General features: G+C 28.9%; 1 protein-coding gene and 1 non-coding gene across 5 annotated transcripts; one reads left to right on the top strand and one right to left on the bottom strand.

Annotated features, from left to right (window-relative positions):
- The first annotated feature begins 856 nt into the window (after positions 1 to 856).
- On the top strand, positions 857 to 929 carry TRNAR-CCU (transfer RNA arginine (anticodon CCU)). Its single transcript has one exon. It is a non-coding gene; the product is annotated as a tRNA-Arg (tRNA).
- Positions 930 to 1,864: 935 nt separating this feature from the next.
- PDLP8 (plasmodesmata-located protein 8) lies at positions 1,865 to 6,793 on the bottom strand. Of its 4 annotated transcripts, XR_002603019.2 has the most exons (4): positions 5,845 to 6,793; positions 4,131 to 4,238; positions 2,732 to 2,876; positions 1,865 to 2,032 (listed from the first exon to the last, which is right to left on the bottom strand). XR_002603019.2 is itself a non-coding variant. In XM_022300019.2 (3 exons), the coding sequence occupies exons 1-3, from the start codon at positions 6,653 to 6,655 to the stop codon at positions 2,860 to 2,862; spliced, it is 936 nt and encodes a 311-aa protein (XP_022155711.1). In that variant the 5' UTR covers positions 6,656 to 6,793; the 3' UTR covers positions 2,540 to 2,859. The 4 variants fall into 4 exon arrangements, 3 of the variants coding, with proteins under 3 accessions (XP_022155711.1, XP_022155713.1, XP_087982344.1); XM_022300019.2 differs by lacking the exon at positions 1,865 to 2,032 and having other exon boundaries at positions 2,540 to 2,876; XM_022300021.2 differs by lacking the exons at positions 1,865 to 2,032; positions 2,732 to 2,876 and adding an exon at positions 3,326 to 3,518 and having other exon boundaries at positions 5,845 to 6,792.
- Between the last annotated feature and the right edge of the window lie 12,287 nt (positions 6,794 to 19,080).

The following is a 19,080-nucleotide window of genomic DNA, read 5'->3' on the forward strand; positions in this document are numbered from 1 at the left end:
TAGAAATATTTTGGAAACAACAAAAATCAAGTTTCTTGTTTTTATTAGATTGAATACTGAAATCGTCTAGATGTGATCCAAGCGGGTTTTGACTTATAGTGATTATTTATCAAAGAATGACTCTGGTTATCAATTTGTTTCAAAATATAAATAAAAATATTATTTTTATCATTCTTAAATTCATGAGTATTGGGAGTTGTACTATTCCATTTTTAATTTCTCTATTAAAAAGGAGGAAACAAAAATAAGAAATTGAAACATTATTTAACAGAGTGTTTTGTTTATATATATATATATATATTTTTTTTTAATTTACAAAGATTTAATATTTATATTTTTAAAATGTAAGGATTAAGTTTTTAAGTTAAAATTTTCATAAAACTTTTTTATTAAAAAAACTTGCACATGGAATCAAAGTGGACTATTTTATTTTTTGTTTCTTCTTCTTTGCAAGTGAAAAAAATAACTACATTCGGTAATTATTTCTCCCTCTCCGAAATTTTAAATTATATATTTTTATATGAAATTTAATTTTTTTAATTAAATATTCAAACTTTTTAAAATATTTTTAGGCATTTTACAAGTCAAAAATATAAAACAATTTTTATTTATATTTTTGAAAAAGAAACGTTTATTAAAAATGAGAAACAAGATCACGAACAGTTAACGAACTAGTTTTAATGTCCAAAATTAAAGATAGTATAATTATTTGCCTATTTGAAATGCATTGGTGATAAATTAAATTTCTAACGTTAAAGACTTAAATTGTTGCATTATTCTAAAGTAAAATAGTTAGGTAATTCAAATTATTATAAAACAACATTATATATTATATATAATTTAAAATAAGCAAAAAGCGCCTGTAGCTCAGTGGATAGAGCGTCTGTTTCCTAAGCAGAAAGTCGTAGGTTCGACCCCTACCTGGCGCGTTTGTTGTAGTTATTTTCCCTTTTTCCATTTTTTTCCTACAAATTTCATTTAAGAAAATTTGAATTACCATTTGTTTGACGTTAAATTAAGAAATCTTAAGTTCTCAAAATAATAAAATAATAAATCTTAATTTGAATTTTGAAAATTCTATTATTAATTATTTTTTTTATTAGTAGATTACCATTCGGATTTTTTTCCCCTTCCTTTTTCTATTTTACATGCTTACAGCTTTATCTACAAATTTCATTTAGAAAGTTTGATCTTTTTTTTTTTTGAGTACAGAAAATTTGAATTACCATTTGTTTCACGTTAAATTAATAAATCTTACATCTAAATAATAATAATAATAAAACTTAATGTGAGTTTTAAAAATTTTATTGCTATATATATTTTTTAATTAGTAGATTGCCATTCGGAATTTTGTTAGTATGTATCGTTGTTATTCAGCTTCCTACTTTGTCAGTGTCACATTAGCCTTCGAACTCTTGAAAAAAGCTTCGCTTCTATTGGAGTCCCTCTTTAATTAGGAAATACATCGTTGGTATTGTCAAATGATTCTATTCGTAGGAAAGTCTCGAAACGCTAGGACAACCCTTGTTCCATAATATATTTAGAATAGTATTTTCGCTTTTGCTTTTGAAATTTTGGGTTTTTTTCTTTAATCTCTAGATTATACTATGAATGCGTTTGAGAGTGATGGTAGAATGAGTGATTTTGAAAAAGAGAGATTTAAATATAATTGATTTTTCAAAATCAGCATAGAAGTGATAACTTAAAAATTATTTAAAGTGAGGTTGTAAACTTCCTAGAATCAATTTTTCAATTGATCAAACGTGAATTTTAAAAACTTAATGTGAATTTTAAAAATTATATTATTATATATAATTTTTAATTAATAGATTGCCATTCGTATTTTTGTTAGTATGTACCGATGTTATTCAGCTTCCTAATTTGTCACATCACATTAACCTTCGAACATCTGAAGAATCTCTTAATGTCACATAGGATCTCCACCCTTTCATCTTTTCTAAAACGTAGTCTTCTTATTGAGGCTCTGGCTTGGCTCTCTTGGAAAATATCCCGCTTCCATTGGGGTCCCTCTCTGATAAGAAAATACATCTTTGGTATCGTCAAATGATTCTATTCGTAGGAAAGTCTCAAAACGGTTTGACCCTTATCCTGTAATATATTTAGAATAATATTTCATTTTTTACTTCTGTTTTTGGGGTTTTTCGCATACAATTTCTAATGAATTAAAATATACTACAAGTGTGTTTGAGAGTGATGGTAGAATTCATGATTTTGAAAAAAAAGAGATTTAATATAATTGATTTTTCAAAATCAGCATACAAATGATACCTTGAAAATCAATTTAAAGTGATTTTAGACTTCCTAAAATCAAATTTATTTTCAATTTATCAAACATGATCAATAGAAATGAAATAGAAATGAGAGTGATGTTGTCTGAAACACAACTCTAAGTAATATTAAAATATTATTGTACATGACCTATTTATATTTGTCTTAATTTAAAAAGAAAATATTACAAATATAGTCTCTCTATATCATGTTTGTTTTAATTAGGAGAAATATTTTGTTTTCATCTATCTTATATATATCCAAATAAATCCAATTATGACTTTTCTAGAAACAACATTTCCCATGTTTGAACATCTGAGTTTCTCAAAAGACAAGATCAAACAACGTAGGATGGGTAGAATAATACAAACTAGACTCCATTAGGATCATTTTAATTTTGAATTTTTAATGTTATTAGTGTCTATAAAAAAATTAAATTTACCAGACGAACCCACCAACTTAAGCTTTTAAGTTGATTGATGATATCCGAGCAGAAGTGGTATCTCAGTGTAGAAGATCCTATGTTTGAACATCGAAATATCATTTTTTTCCCTCTCCATTTGGTAACGATTAGTACTTACTGGGGCCTGTACAAAATTTCAAACCCACAAGTAAGGGAGAGAAGTATTTAAGATATCTAATATCATAACTATTAGCTTAAGCTTTTGAGTTAATCGATGATTTTACATGATTTTTATTTAAATATTTTTCTAAAATTAGGACGAATTATACGTACAAACCAACCCCAAGATAAAATACTAAACATCTTGCAAGTTTTCGCGACAAATATTATACATCATGCGATTGTTTTGTAAGATTAATCGGTGCGAGTGAGTGTCTAAATTGACCCAAAAAAAACATTTACATATATATAAAAAAAACAAATAAACAAAGGGGTTGGTAGGGTTTTTGTTAAGGGAATCAGAAGTTCTTTCCAAGACTTTTTTTTTTTTTTTTTTTTTGTTGTGACAGTGCCCTTTTCAAGTTTGATGGTATTTAGAGAGTGCTACTTGCTTTTTTCTTTCAACTAATAATATAATATAATATATATTTAAAAATTGAGAAAAAAAAAACAATCCCAAAAGGGTTGAGGATAAGAGTGTCATCACAAGAATATTTCAACAAAACATTTTGTGGGAAACTTTCATTTCTCTCTCTTCATTATATTCTCCATTAAAGCAAAAGATCACAATTCTCTCTCCCTCTCTCTCTCTCTTCCTCTTAGCTTGCTGCATTTCACAAACAACCATAACTTATAAAACTATAATAAATTAGAGAAAAGAAAGCTAAATATATGTTTCCACCAATGTTAATTGAGTGTTTTTTTTCTTTTAATTTAGTTTATGTTGTTTAAGAAGTTCCAATTCCGTCATTTACGTACGTCTTAACATTTTTCAGTTATATCATTTTCGTTGGTGAAGGTTAAAATTGACTGTTGATGAGTTTACATGGTAAGAAGTAATTAGTGAGTTAATACATAAAATTAGAGGAGAAATTAGACTATCTCTAAGAGAAGAAACTTAGAAGAAAGTTTCTGATTCCTCAGAAATTTCGACCTTTTTTTCTCTCAAAGGTAGCTTAATTCCTCTCCTGTATATTTATGTCAATCTCACTATCGTAATGATGTTATAAGCTTTTATCAGTCAATCTTAATATTCACAACGAATATGATACAATTGAAAAATGTTGACAATATGTAAGAGACGGAATTGAAACTTTTTAAACAATAGAGATCACTAGATTGAAAAAACACTCGACCACTGGGGACTAAAACATATATTTAGTCTAAAAAACCTATTTGCGACCTGGCATGAGCTCGAGAGAGTATTGATTTTACGTACCCATTGCTCTTCTGCAGACTGAGAGGAGAACGACAAGGATGGCTAGAGCGGCGACGACACCGATGATGATCGCGACGGTCTTCCCGGCTTGGTCGTCGCTCGGAGAATCTAAATGCCCAAACAAACCAAAAGAAAATGGAATGAGAATTTATGCTTTTTGTGAAGTGAAATTGTAATTTTAAGTTGAGAGGTAGAGATCAGAGTGCATCTGAATGTATACAAAGCAAATGTGGTCCTTTTTTAAAAACTTTGTGGCTTAGAATTGGTGTGCAAAAAGGAAAAGTTCCCCCACTAAAAGAACACTACTTTGAGGTATATATGGTTGGAAAACGCTAACGTTCGTGGTTTGAGCAACATGTGCGAGTTCGGTAATTGTTCATTATTTTTTCGTGTTTAAAAACGTTCTCAAATTACAAGTATAGAAAATAAAAAGAGAATTCGCCATTTCCGTTACTTTTCTCTATTAAAAAACAAGAAACGAAAACGTTATCAAATGTGGATCCAGATCTTTCACTTAATGGAATATTGAGAGGATGGTTCCTAAATCCCAACTTTGCCTTTTTGCTTGGTTTGTGACACCTTTTTGTTGTAAGTGGGAGCTTTTTGGAGCCAAAATATGGAGGAGATATCATTAGAATGGAAATTGGCTAAATGATTAAGTAATTAACCATTGCTAAAGTGGCATATTATTGACCTAATGATTTATAAATCCAATAGTGCAAAAGGCACTTTTTTTTTAATCAACCCAATAGTTTTATCAAGATTTGGAATTAAGAGAGAACATAGAAAAAATAAACTTTTTAAAATAGTGTTTTAGTAGTGAAAAAGTAACATATAAAGAAGAAAAAAAAAGTAGAGGTTAGTAGGAATAAGTAGGGGAACAGCAGCAATGGAAAATGCCTAAAAAGAAAGCAAATTAAAGTGGGAAATACCCTAAATGCTTTACTTTATTAAAAGAATTACCTTGTTGTCCCTTAACTTGTAAACTTTGAACTCTTTTTAACCCCTCTAGAACATTATTGTCATCTTTATAGACATGACCACTTTGAAATGAAAGGTATAAATGTTGTTTGAACCCAAAAAGAAAAACTTAACGAACCCTAATTTTGTTTTTAGTTTTTGGTTTTTCAAACTCATCTAGATTTGTGTCATCTACGTTCGGGATTTTATGAAGAATTAGGTAATTGTGTGTTTGCTGATTTATAAGTTTTTGATTTTAAAAATTAGTACGAGTTTCATAAACACATTTAACATATAGGTTTATCTAGCTCAAAAGACCAACAAATCTATAATTAATCTGAAATAACCGAACTTACAAACATAGATAAATTACTCAACTTCTTAACACTAATCTAACCCACGAGCCAAACCCTCTCCAAAAAAATACTTACCATTAAGTTGACGACAAAATAAAACTAAAAAGACAAGCCTAATTTGTAATATTAGGATAATAAGTTATTTGATTAACCCGTACCAAAAGACAGACTTTACTACTTTTCGACTCGGGTTAAACAAATCTAACTCGTGAGCCAAACACCCCAAAAAAAGACCTCTCTCCATCCCCCATTAGTCTTATGACAACGAAAAAAAGATCACTAATAATATAGCAGTAATTTGCTCATGCGAGTAGAGAACTAGGGTTTTGGAAAGCAAGAAAAAAAGACAGAGAGAGAAAAGAGAAATTAGGGTACTTTGGTTATAGTTTTTTGCTTACCAGAAGAATTAGGGTAAAACCCAGAAGCCCAATAGCGAGCATAGCACTGTCCCAAGAAGGCATCAGCAGCACCAGCAGATCCACACAAACTCTTCAACTTCCCAACAGCATCACCAAGGCAAGAGCCACAATCCTGTGCACTCAAATCCCCTAAACACTGAGCAAACCCCTGAACCAGCCCTGAACTACTAACCCGAAAGCCCGCCCCGGCCCCGGCCCCGGCCTGCATATCGGCGAGCACGTCGTCCCGGCGCCGAAAGAACTCGACGTCGTTGCTCGAGCTCGGGCTGCACTTCCTGAACCTCACACTGGTGTCCAACTTGCCCAAGAAATCAAAGTGCTCATACCTCAGAAAGCAGCCCTCCAATTGAAGGGATGCCCCATAGGAAGAAGGGCAGGCCAAGTGGATTTGGGTGGCAGCAATTTTGATGCACTTTGAGCAGTCAGCTGTGGCTAAGTCCCCTCTGCATTGGTAGAGCCCAAAAATGGCAGCCTCAGGAGGAGGGGAGATTGTGGAGGAGTCATTTCCAATGGCAAAGGAGTTGTAGGTCATTTGGGAAGATGAGGAAACAAGGGAGGAGAGGAGAGAATTGTAATTTGACTCAAAGGGGGAATTGGGTTGGAATTTTTCATTGGAACAGCCTGCATAGATGAAGACATGGGCTTTGATGGGGAAGCCATGGGAGAAGATGGAGGAGGAGGAGGAGGAGGAATTGTTGCTCAAAAAGAGGAGGAAAAAGAGGGAGGAGGAGAGGAGGGTTTTGTAATTTGAGGAGTGAAATTGAAGATTTGAACTTCTTCTCATGATCATATGATGATCAATTTTTTCTGTTTTTTTTTTTTTTGGTTCTTTTGGGGAACTTGAGGGTCTCACACACCCTTCTCTCTTTGTTTCTTTTGGGTTTTGTGTTTTGGGGGCCTTTGATTTGTGCTTGTTTTTTTAGTCCTATAGCCTTTTCTTCTCTCTCTCTCTCTCTTGCTTTTTTCTTTTCTTTTATTTTATTTTATTTTGGTGGTACCCTTTGAATTCCCCATTTTGGAGCCTTTACTATTAAGAAAAAGAGCCCATTCACTCATTCACTTTTTGAGAGAGAGACCATGAGTAGCATGATGTTGAGGTTCAGAATTCAAAGTGAAAATTTTGATTTTCTAGAATGGATCCGTATACTCAAAATAAATAAAAAATTTAATTAAATATATGTATATAGGAGTAATTCATTTGAGATTAAATATTTGACAACTAAAAAACAAACTTAAAAACATCAACTTCTTTAAAAAATAAATAAATAGTGAGTTGTGAGGACAAAGATTGTTAAGCAGCCAGTATTTTACCTTTTTTTTTTACCCAATCTTCAAAGCATATGTGACTCATGATTGATTCAAAATTGAAGAGGGAGGGTTTAATTTGGATTAAAAAATTGAACCTTTTTTTTTTTTTTGGGTTAATGGGTTGAGAATCTGATGTAGGCTCTTTTATGATATGGTCATTGGGCAGAAGAAGAAAGTGAGAAAAAGAGATAAAAGAGAAAAAAAAAAAAAAAGAAGGGATTATATAGGGGAAGGAATCTCTTTAAACACTGCCCAAGACTCAAAATAATAAAGGCATTGACAATCTTTAAAATATGGTTAATCATTTTTAAAATGTTTTAGATTACAAAGTTAAAACCTATATGTTAATTATAACAACAATCTCAATTACTAATACTGTTGTTATGTATCGCATTTTCCTTCGCTATTAGGAGAATATGGCTACTTCCATTAGTGCTAAGCCTTGAATCGATTTGATGTGTGTTATGTGCAACGTCCATAAAAAATGATTCATTGATGACCATTGATTTGGACTCGTTCTATTTTCCTAACTAGGATTAAAATCGAAAGGAGGCCGAACCAAGTACAGAACAACAACGGATCAGATTCACACCCTCCAATATTAATTCTCCTAAATGAAGTTTGCTCTCAAGATTTTAAGAGTCCGAAGCAAGTAGTCAAAGTCTTTTCTTGCTGTTCTGTTACGAGAAAGATGCGATTGGCTAGGATTACAATCTGAAAAATGGCTAATTGATATTTGATAATGAAAAATGTCAATTCGTATTAGGTTTGATTTTGACATTTCTACCCTTTTTATTTGATTATTATTTTTAAAATTAAATATCATAACTTCCATATCTTTCCTAGATTCTATCCCACATTGATTCTAGTTTTTTTTTTTTAACCATTATTCTTTAATATATACGTGGGACAAAATTCACTGGAGACATCGAAAATCATGATGAGAGACTATCAAAGTCGGGGAGAGGGGAGTAAGGGAGACAATAGAAATTCAACAAGGAAGAAAGAAGACCTTATTAGTCGAGGGAACAACGGTGGGGCAACGGGGTGAGTGATAGAGCTTGTTGCAAGTGGAGCGGTGGGTAGCGGAGGAGAAAGAAGCCTATATGTTGAGTTTCTACAGATTGCGTAGGTAGAGTACTTTTTATATTTTTTTTCGTATTTGTTATTTGATCATCTGTTCGTCGTATTTGTTATTTGTTCTCTGTTCGTCGTATTTGTTATTTGTTCTCTGTTCGCCGTATTTGTTATTTGTCGTCCCTCTGTTCGCTGTATTTGTTATTTGTTCATCTGTTCGTCCTGTATTTGTTATTTGTTCCTCTGTTCGCCATATTTGTTATTTGTTCCTCTGTTCGCCGTATTTGTTATTTGTTCCTGTTCGCCGTATTTGTTATTTGTTCCTGTTCGCCGTATTTGTTATTTGTTCCTGTTCGCCGTATTTGTTATTTGTTCCTCTGTTCCATGTTCATCTATTTGTTTTGGGTTTCAGTATTTCTGTTTCTAACTATATTTGTGTTTCTAATTACATTTTGTTTTTATTGACGTTTATTATATATTCTTTAAGATTTTTAGTATCATTTTCGATAATTATTTTATTGTTTAATGAATTATACTTTTTTATAGATTCGTTAGTATAATTATTTGAAAATTGATTGGGAAAATATTTGAGTTAGGTAATATTTTGAAAATATTTGAATTATCCTACAATTTATACTAAAAAATTAATAGAGATTTTTCTATTTTTACGTTGGTCATTATTCAAAATTTAGAGTTGTTTGACCATCTTTTGAAATGGACTATTTTAAATGGTCCGTTGTTATCCCAAATAAAAAGCCTCTTTAGTTAGATTAAATGGGGCCGAGTTCATTACCAAGGCCCGGTAACCAGTGGTTACAGGCCCATTTATGTTAACATGTCTTTACGAGCTGGGCACATTTAAATTAGTAAGTTTTTGTTGAATGTTCACTAGAATTTGATATTTAATGATAATATATTAAAAATTAAAGTATTTATCTCACTTGAAAATTGAAAGATATTAGTCAAAGTTATTTTATTTTATAGATGTAAAAAACACATGAGGATGAAGATTTAAACTTCTAATCTTTTGATTGAACCAGTTGAAACCATGCTAAAGTTAGAAATTTTAATTTCTAGATTTAGGTTTTAATCGTAGTCGATGAACTTTATATACTTACTTAATTATACTATCAATTTTCTTACCTTCTTTTTACATTTATGGTAAAATGAACAGACTTATCACATTTAGCTCAATTTTCTTTGATTCCCATCTTGTCAGTTTTTATGGCTACTAGTTTTTGTATTAGGTCATTCCGTTCAAAGAGTCATTCAAGCACCTGCTTCCAATGCTTACTAGTGAACTGTAGTTGTATCTTTGAGATCGTTTCTTCAACTTTTTTGGGTGCTTTTTAGTAATAGGATACGTTGTGAAGACTTGATTTAACGAGAGGAATCAAAACTTCCTTCCCTCGGGTCACTTCATTAATTTGAGAACTACAAGAACAACAATGTCTCATTTGTTTCCAAACACGACATTTAACTGATGTGTTCCTCAAATACCAGTCCTATAGTAGATATTCTTTCTTTTTTTCTCATATATATATATTTAAAATTTGAGTCAACAAATTCAGATTTAAATGTCAACATGGTGTGTTTGGTCCACCTATAGCAATTATCATTAGTATTATTATTTATAATGTATATATGTATATATTTCTATATATATAAGGTTAAACAATTATTAATTATGGTTGCACAAATGTTGCATCCTAGTGGACATGTTGCATCCTAATGGGTTAAAGATGCATTCTCTCTCTCATCTGCCCACCTAGAACATTATTATCATATATAGTTCACTTTTAACATTTTTAATAATAATTTTTTAAAATTGTGTTTGTGATAAGTATGAAAAACTATAATCAGTCCCAATATATATAGTTTACTTGATAAGACGCTCATTATTCCATGATTTTGAATGAGGTGACGTGTTGGTATCAAATCCAAGTTGAAGGTCGGGTTAGTTGAAACTTAATTTAGTACTTGATGTGAGATGATGTCAGACTGAACTTAGTAACAATTACGCTGGATCTTGCATTTTATAGAGAATTTTGGAAAATATTATCCTGATTTTATGCCTATAGAATCTATATGCTTACGGTCTATGCAAAATTGGGATTTTGTCGAGTCAATCGAGGGTAAATCATGTTTGGTCTTTCTAGGCAATAAGGATTTTGTCGAGTCAATCGAGGGTAAATCATGTTTGGTCTTTCTAGGCAATAAGGTCATGTGATAGGTTGATTCCATCGTCCATAATACCTTCCTTAATATTAAAAGTTGAACTAAAGAAAAACTAAGTAAGATTTCAAAGGTATTCTAAATTAGTGATAAATTCAATTTACCTTTTTAAAATAAAACTGTAACGATGGATTTAAATAGCGTGGATCTCAATTTTATGGAAAGATCGATAGAAATATCAATAAAATATAAATGTTCATGGATATTTCTGATAAATTAAAAAAAATGATAATTTCATAAATAGTTATATGAATTAGTAAATAACGTTTTACCTTTGTCAACATTTTCTATATTTTTTCAATTATTTTTTTACAATTTAATAGAGATATTGATTAATCACGCTATCACGTCGAACCCTCCCTGATAGGCAATAAATACTTAATAAGATTGAGACATTTGCATTTACTTTTAAAATTATTGAGTCATCTTGACAAGGTCATTCATATTAGTCCATTTTTCATGAATAAACATACGTATGATAAGTGTATTCACATCTTCACACCTAACCTAGCTAGATATTTGTCATCGTGTAAAATTTCCAATTTTATTGATCATTTTCACACCTAAGAATATTTATTTTTAAGTAAAAAAAAGAAAATCCCTGTTAAAGGAAAAGTTTTGTTTTTCTTTTTTAGGAAACCTGTTAAAGGAAAAGTTCAACAGTGGAGAATGTGAAATATAATTTGTGAATTGTGATTTATGTAGAAAAGGTGGTTTTTAAAATTTGATTTTGATTTTTCTCAAAAAAAAATAATAATAATAATAAATTTTGATTTTGATTAATGCAATTATTTAATTAACTTGATTCTTGGCTCTAATTTGTGTTGTTGAAAAGACAATAATACCCTCACCAAACTTTCTCTTTAGCATTCTTTTATTATCCAAAAATTCTCTCTTTCCTGTTTTTTTTTTTCCCTAAAATTTTTAACCTGTGGGGTCATGTTTGCAAATAACTTATTTCTGGGAAATTAAAAATATTGTTTGAATCTATTCTAGCACATGAAAATTAAATATATATTATTTTGATCTCTTGCTTGGCTCTATTTGAGTTTTTAAATATTTTCTTAAAAAAGAATAATCTTCTTGGTTCTTAAATTTAAATTTATAAAATGTCTATATTAATTCTTGAACTTAAGAAAAAATAGTTTTTAGTATTGTATTATCTTGTCATCTCCCATTGTAAAATGAAAATCAAATAAACCACGTGACTCTAAAATAAAATAGTCCTAAATTTATACTTAAAAGTTAATAGTAAAATAATTAGTTCAATCTTTATTTTTCAACCAATAGTCTCATTGTATTTTCATCTCTATTTTAAATTTTAATGAACGAAGCTAATTGGATTATTTTGAAATAATTCCAACGTTTTGAAATGTAAAGGACATATTTAAAACCTACTATAAAATTGAGGGTACCACATATGGCATGTGTACCACTATTTTACAGGTAATTGCCACGTCACTTTTTCGTCCTTATTTTAATAGAAAAGTTGACTGAATGTTAATTTTGAAACAAATTTAAAATTTAAAGGTAAAAATAAAAGTTTGAAAGTTTGGGGTCAAGAGGTATTTTATATAATTCAACCTTAATTTATTAATTTGTCAACTTGAATATAGCTGTGACTTGTTTGGTAATGTTCTATTTCTTGTTTCTGTTTCCTCATTTTTAATTAAGAAAAATAGAATTGCATGACCAAACATTCCTCGATGTGATAGAACCATATTTTTATTTATGTTTTGACACAAATTAGAAACGAGAATAAGAAATCAGAAACTTATTTTGGTTGTTTCCAAAATTTTTATATAAACTTGGAAATGTTCATTAAAAAAATGAAAGACAAGAAATATATATAGTTTGAAATTATAAAGGAGGATAAAATGGGGGTTTTCCTTTAAATTTACGTAATTGATGAAAATGAAGAAGAATTAAATATTTTTGAAATTAGCAATTAAAGAGTTAAGATTTTATGAAATTATAATTTATGGAAAGATTACAAAAATAAACCAGGTAGTTTACAATCATACCCTTAATATTTTAATACAATCGGTCTTCTATTAAAAAACAATCCGATCAATCACCCTTTTAAACTCATCAAAATATTGTAATTAAACTTTTAAAAATTGTATATTAATTTTTTTTAATATGGTAAAATGCATAAATCAACTATAAATATTATATCAATCAAACCTCGAATTATAAAAATTTGTTACAATAAAATAATTTTTTTATTTAGGAGATATCCACTTACCATCCATCTAAAAAGGCAATTGACCACTTAAAGGGTCCCAAAGATTACATTTCTTAAATAATATTATTAGGTTTGTTGAATATTCATCAATAGAATTATAATGTTTAAAAAAATAAAAGATATTATATAATCTTCCCATACCTACTCATCTTTTTACTTTACTCTCCTATTTTAATTATTTAATTAATTTTAATGTTTAGTGTAATTACATATTTATTAAAATCAACATTTGAAAAGTATAAACAAAATTATGTAAATATAATTTTTTGACATTCAACTTTTTGGTACTAGTGCATAGGAGCGCAAGACGCTATCGATAAAATCGACCAAATTGAATTGGTCTGGTTAGTTCGATATTTTGAATCGTGGAGTTGAAATTTGCTAGTTCAATTTGATCAATTTTTGCATAGCATTTCTTCTTCAAACCAATGTGTTAGGAATTTTGACCAAAAACCAAACCACTTGCATGATTTGGGAAGTTGGAAGTTGGGTGTAGCTTGCCCTAATTTTTGGTTACCTCCCATCCAAGATTGTAGGCCCCTAGATTTGACAAAGCTTGTCATTAAAGAGAGAAAATGAAAGTGATAGGGAAAAGGGGAGGAAGTTGAGATCTAATATTCATCCAAAATAATTTGAGGGGAAGTTGCTTTGCATCGCGTCAAGGTCATGCTATTAAACTTCTATCTGACATGTTGATATTTGTATGTTTATGAGTTCAACATCAGTATGATAGGTGACATTTTTATAGGATTACAAAAAAAAATTGACAAGATATGAAAAATAGCAACAAAATATTACTGATATAGACATAATATTAATATTAACTTTTTAATTTGAAATGTTTATCTATTAGCTTAAATATTTTTTACGATTTTTTTTAAATATTTTTACAATATTTCCAAAAAATCTATTGATATCGACGTATTATCGATATTTCCATCGACATTTCCATGAAGTTGAAATATTGATATTTCTATCAACACTGACATTTTAAATGTTGATTAAGACTAATGTTTATGCTTGTGCTACTACTTAGCAGGACATGGTTCCTTTAAGATCCTAACCAATCATGGGATCTGTTTGGAATTTACTTTTTGTAAATGGATTATTATAATTGTTTTCTCGTTTAGATGTATGTTGTGTTTCTTATACAATTTGTCTTCGTCTTCTTTAGTTATGCTGTTTTTTTTGTCTGTGTTCTGCAATATTATTTTAATTTTTTTTTCCCTTTTGTGTCTTCATCTCAAACTGTGATTATTATTTTTTGTGTTTTTCAATATACCTAATTTTTGCGGAAGGAAGAAAAAATGGGAAAAAAAAAGAAAAAAGGAAAAAGGGTATTAATTGAGAACTCTTTTGATGGATGGTGGGACTCCAATAACATCAATTCGTGGGTGTCGATTATTAGAGGAGCAGCCAATTGAGGCCACCATGTTCTTATTTCCTAACAACTTCCATTTAATTTCATTTCCCTTTTTAATCAATTTCAACTTTCAAAAAATAAGTAGATTAATATATATATATATATGGGAATTGTGGATGGATATTTCTGGAAATATTATAAAAATAAAAAATTTATAAAAAAATATTTAAATTAACAAATCGTATTTTATAAAAATTATTAGTATTAATAGTATGTCTATATTAATAATATTTTGTTGATATTTTTCATATTTTGTCAATTTTTTTTCGCAGTACTATATAATTGTCGATTTAGTCCCCATATTGATGTTGAACTCATGGATATATGAAAATGTCGATAGAAATGTCGACATGTCAACAAATATTTAATATGGTTTAAATTAAGTTTATATTTACTTTTTTTGCTTGCTTTTCAAGTTTAATCAATTTTCTTCGGTTACATTACAAATTTAGTCCCTGTGATTCTAAAAAATTGCAATTTAGTTCATATGGTTTGGGTTTAGTTTCAATTTAGTTCATATAGTTTGAGTTTTGTTTCAATTTAGTTCTTATAGCTTTAAAAGTTTCAATTTGATTCTTATGGTTTGATCAAATCTTCACAAATCGTCCTTGCCTCGACCAAAATTGACAAAATTTATCACATGGAAATAAGTCTGACATTTTATATTTGGTTAATTGCGTTCGTAAATTGCATAAGGATTTAGGGTCGAGTAAAACATAAAATGAAATAGATGACTTTTCGGCTAAAACACAATTTAGTGATGACTCATGAGATTTAACCGAATCATGGACACAAAATTAGAACTAAGCCCAAATCGTATGAATGAAATTATTTGAACTTTCAAAACCATCGAAACTAAATTGAGTCTATACCCAAACTAAAACTAATTTGTAATTTTAACCGTTTTATTAAATTGATGTAACATATTAATAATTTAACGTTAATTTTTTGAGATGTGTTTTATCGACTACTTGTTTATAATAGCTTCTTTTGAGTAAATTAAATAAATAAAAAAATACGTCAGACTAATAAAACATATATTTTCAACTAAAAGGTTGGGGTTCAAACTCCTACGTACCTTACATGGTTGAACTTGTTTGATAATGTTTGTAATTTTTGTTATCCAATATCAAAAGTCAAGTTCATGTATCGATTTTTTCAATTTTCAAATTCTACATTCAAAAAATATTTAAGACGCGTTGACAAGTACCGTGTGCCTCATCTAATTCTTTCTTTCTTTTGGTCCCATCCAACATCTTTCCTTCCATTTACATCGTGTTTTTGCCATACGTCTCTAGTTTCGGTTACAATAATATGGATGAATTTATTTTTGAATTCTGAGTCAAATTTTGAAAATTAAAAAGCTTATCTTATGACCTCCATTTTTAGTTTTGGGCTGCTTTTGTCTCTCTTTCTTCCTAATTTTATTCCACATGGCTTAAAAATACTATTAAATTCCTAACAATTTTTTTAAAATTGTGTTTATTTATTCCATTCATTTTGATCATTTTCAAATCTACTTTCCAAAATATTGGAGAATAGAAAGTACATGAACAGTATTATTCATTATTTCTTTCCCTCTTAGTCATCAATTTTTATTTATTTTTATTTTATTATTATTTTTTTGAAATGTAAAGTATTTTCGTTCATCAATGCTATGTTCTTGTTGTATGTCCCTACTTTTGGTAAACTAGAACATCACTCCAAGTCCTAATCAAATTTTAAAAATTAAAAACCTCGTACGACGATAATTTCTCAGGCATAATTTTATGTTTTTAAGAACTTTGTTCTTTTATTGTTTTTATTCCACCTATTATAAAAATATTTATAAATTATTTGTTATTTTATTAAACATGATCTCAAACTTTTTTTTTTAGTTTTTAGTTTTTAAAATTTTGCTTGGATTTTAAATTTGCTTGAATTTTAAAAACATCTTTTAATAAACTATAGAACGAAAAGATTCATTTGAACCATGAACAAGGTGAATCAATTTTTACTCTAATTAGACTTTTAATTTAATCAAATTGCACCTTAAAACTTAAATAAGTACCACAATTTTCACCGTAAATTTTTAAAAGTACTGCAGTATTTTTAACCTTCCAATTGGTTTTCAATTGGAAAATTATTGAAAAAAAAGATTTACATAAATCAATTATAAAACATAAATTTGATATGAAATTAGATTCAAACAAAAACGACAGTAGAGCTGTTTTTTTTTTTTTCTCTTTTTGATTGAAATTTGTAAGTTTTTGACAAAATGATTTAATAGTTGATTTTGTACAGTAATCTAACTTTACTTTGTGCCAAGTTTTATTTTCATTAAATTAGTGAATTTTTTAATTTATATTTTTTTTTGTTAAAATTAGTGGGTGGATTATAAAAATTGAATAGATTATACAAATTACAATACTTATTTAAATTTATGATTTAATTTGATTAAATTAAAAATTTAGGGTGAAAATGAAACAACTTACCAAATTTAGAGGTAAAAAAATAATTCCCTCAATAAATAACTTATGAGCAAATAAACTTAATTTTTAGAATATAATGATTATTATAAAATGAGAAATGAGGTTAAAAAAACACGTAAATCAGTCACGCCATGTCAAGTGACCTCTAAAAAGTTAAAAAAAAAACGTCTATAATCTTTTTAAAATTATAGCCAAATCTTCAAAAGTTATTTATAAAAGACACAAAAAAAAATTATATATATAAAGAAAAAGCTAAATTATCTTCCATTTTAAATGAACCTTTTTTTGGTTTAAATACTATTTCACTCCTGAACTTTTGATTCTAGCTGAACTTTTGATTCTAGCTGATTTTAGTTTATGTATTTTTAAAACGTTAATTTTAGTTTCCATACTTTCAAAGTTAATTAATTTTAGTCATTATACTTTCAAAATATCTGTTTCGATCTCTATACTTTTAAAAAGTGACCAATTTGATCCTTATTTATAAAATTCTAATACATATTTTATATACAATACGCTACATTTTTTAAAAAATTAATGAGTAAAATATCATGGTAAAATTATGATTAAAAATGAGATAAAAGTAAAAATAAAATGAAGATTTTAAAAGTATGATGTAGGACAAAATCCGAACAAGAGACACGTCACCATTTGGGGAGTTATCCCTGCACCCCTATGAGCTATTAGTCGAGGGCGCCAAACAAGTGAACACTCCAATTCTCATATGAAAACTACTCAACTGCACCACTAACTACTCTACGAGTCCATTGGAGATCTTGCAATATGGTTGTCAACGCAATCCCCAAGCGATTCTAACCACCTTTTCTTACTTATAAAACAAGTAACAATAGAGAGGTACGTGCGAGTTCAATTACAAATTCGAATTCGAGAATTTGGACTGATTACTAACAAAAGCATTAGAGCGTTAATTCGTTGTTTTTTAGTATTTCTAATGATTTAGACTACTTTCCAAATGAATCAAATTTAAAAGTATATAGATAAAAATAATATACAGACAAAATTAATCAAATTTAAAAGTATATAAACAAAATAGTATTATTATTATTATTATTATTTTAAGTCTTTGTCTCGAGTCTTCTCAAAGAAGTAAAAAACAAATCTCTTGTCTCATGTCATTGGTGCGTTTTCCGGTGGAATATTTAAAAGTCGACTTTTATAATTTTATAATTTTTTTTAATTTTTATAAGATATTTATCATCGGAATCGACGGCGGATTGGTTCGCGAGTCGCGACAACGTGGGGCTGGAGATGGACCACGACAACTTTTTTTCAAACATGCTTTGATGGTAGCTGTAACTGAAAACACGTTTTAAGCAAATTACTCCAAATATTTTTATTTTCTGTGAGTAATCACTACATTATTTATTTCTTTATTGCCATTGGAAATTATTTTTATTTCTTCAATAAAATATCTTCTTCAATGTTCATCAAATCTCTTCGATGGATACTCTACAAAATAATTTTGTATTTCTTTTATTTTATCTACAAGTTAACTGACTTTGAATAGGTTTTGGAATTGTGATTTGAGTTCATATGTACTCCAACTTGATATGATTTTTTTCTCCAAAAAAAAAAAAAAATTGATATGCTTTTGAAAAATTCTATTCCACACTCCACACCCTATAATTTTGATTAAATTTTATTAGACTTTTTCGAGTTTGAATGAGAATTGCACTTAAAATTTTTAACTAAGTCTTGAATTTTAAATTTTGTATCCAATTTCTGTTGTTAACTTCACCTGTTAGGGAGCTGAAAATTCTCTACTACGTGTCACTCGTTGAAGTTGACACGCGATTCGATTTGTGAAGTCCAAACACAAATAGACGAATCCCATCCAGAGCGATTTTAGGAGTTCTAAGATATTTGTCGATAGGATTTTTAGCTACCTGCTCGCCACTACTTCACTTAAGGCTCCTCAATTTCCAAATAGGATATCGTGGGTAGTTATAATCTTGTGGTAAGCTGTCTATAAATACTTAGGGTAAATTGATTTTTAGGTAAGCGCTAACCTCTATATTAATTTGAGAGTGAATCAGTTCGAATCTCTACTAATTTATATTTTTCTTTTACAAGTCAATTTCATTTTGGATTCGTAACGAGTTTGAGTGAAGTTTTGTGCTCAAACATCACAGGCACTTTTAAGCTAAATATGTCAAATGATCCTTAATATTTTAGGTAATTTTCAATTTGCTCTTTGATTTTTTTTTTTTGAATTCTCAGTTTTATCCCAAATATAATAAAGATTCTTAATTATGTCATTCCACAAAAATTTTATTAAATTTTGTCAAAAAAAAAAAAACAAAAAAACTAAAATGTCGTTAAATTATTGTTTTACTGACATATTCATACATGCCACCTGGAAGAAATTAATTTTGTTGATAAGCTAGTCAGGTTTACTTATAGATATGTTGTGTTTCATGTGTCAAGTAGCA

Source organism: Momordica charantia, assembly GCF_013281855.1.
Source record: "Momordica charantia cultivar OHB3-1 chromosome 7 unlocalized genomic scaffold, Mcharantia_2.0 BLBB01000007.1, whole genome shotgun sequence".
NCBI lineage: Eukaryota > Viridiplantae > Streptophyta > Magnoliopsida > Cucurbitales > Cucurbitaceae > Momordica > Momordica charantia.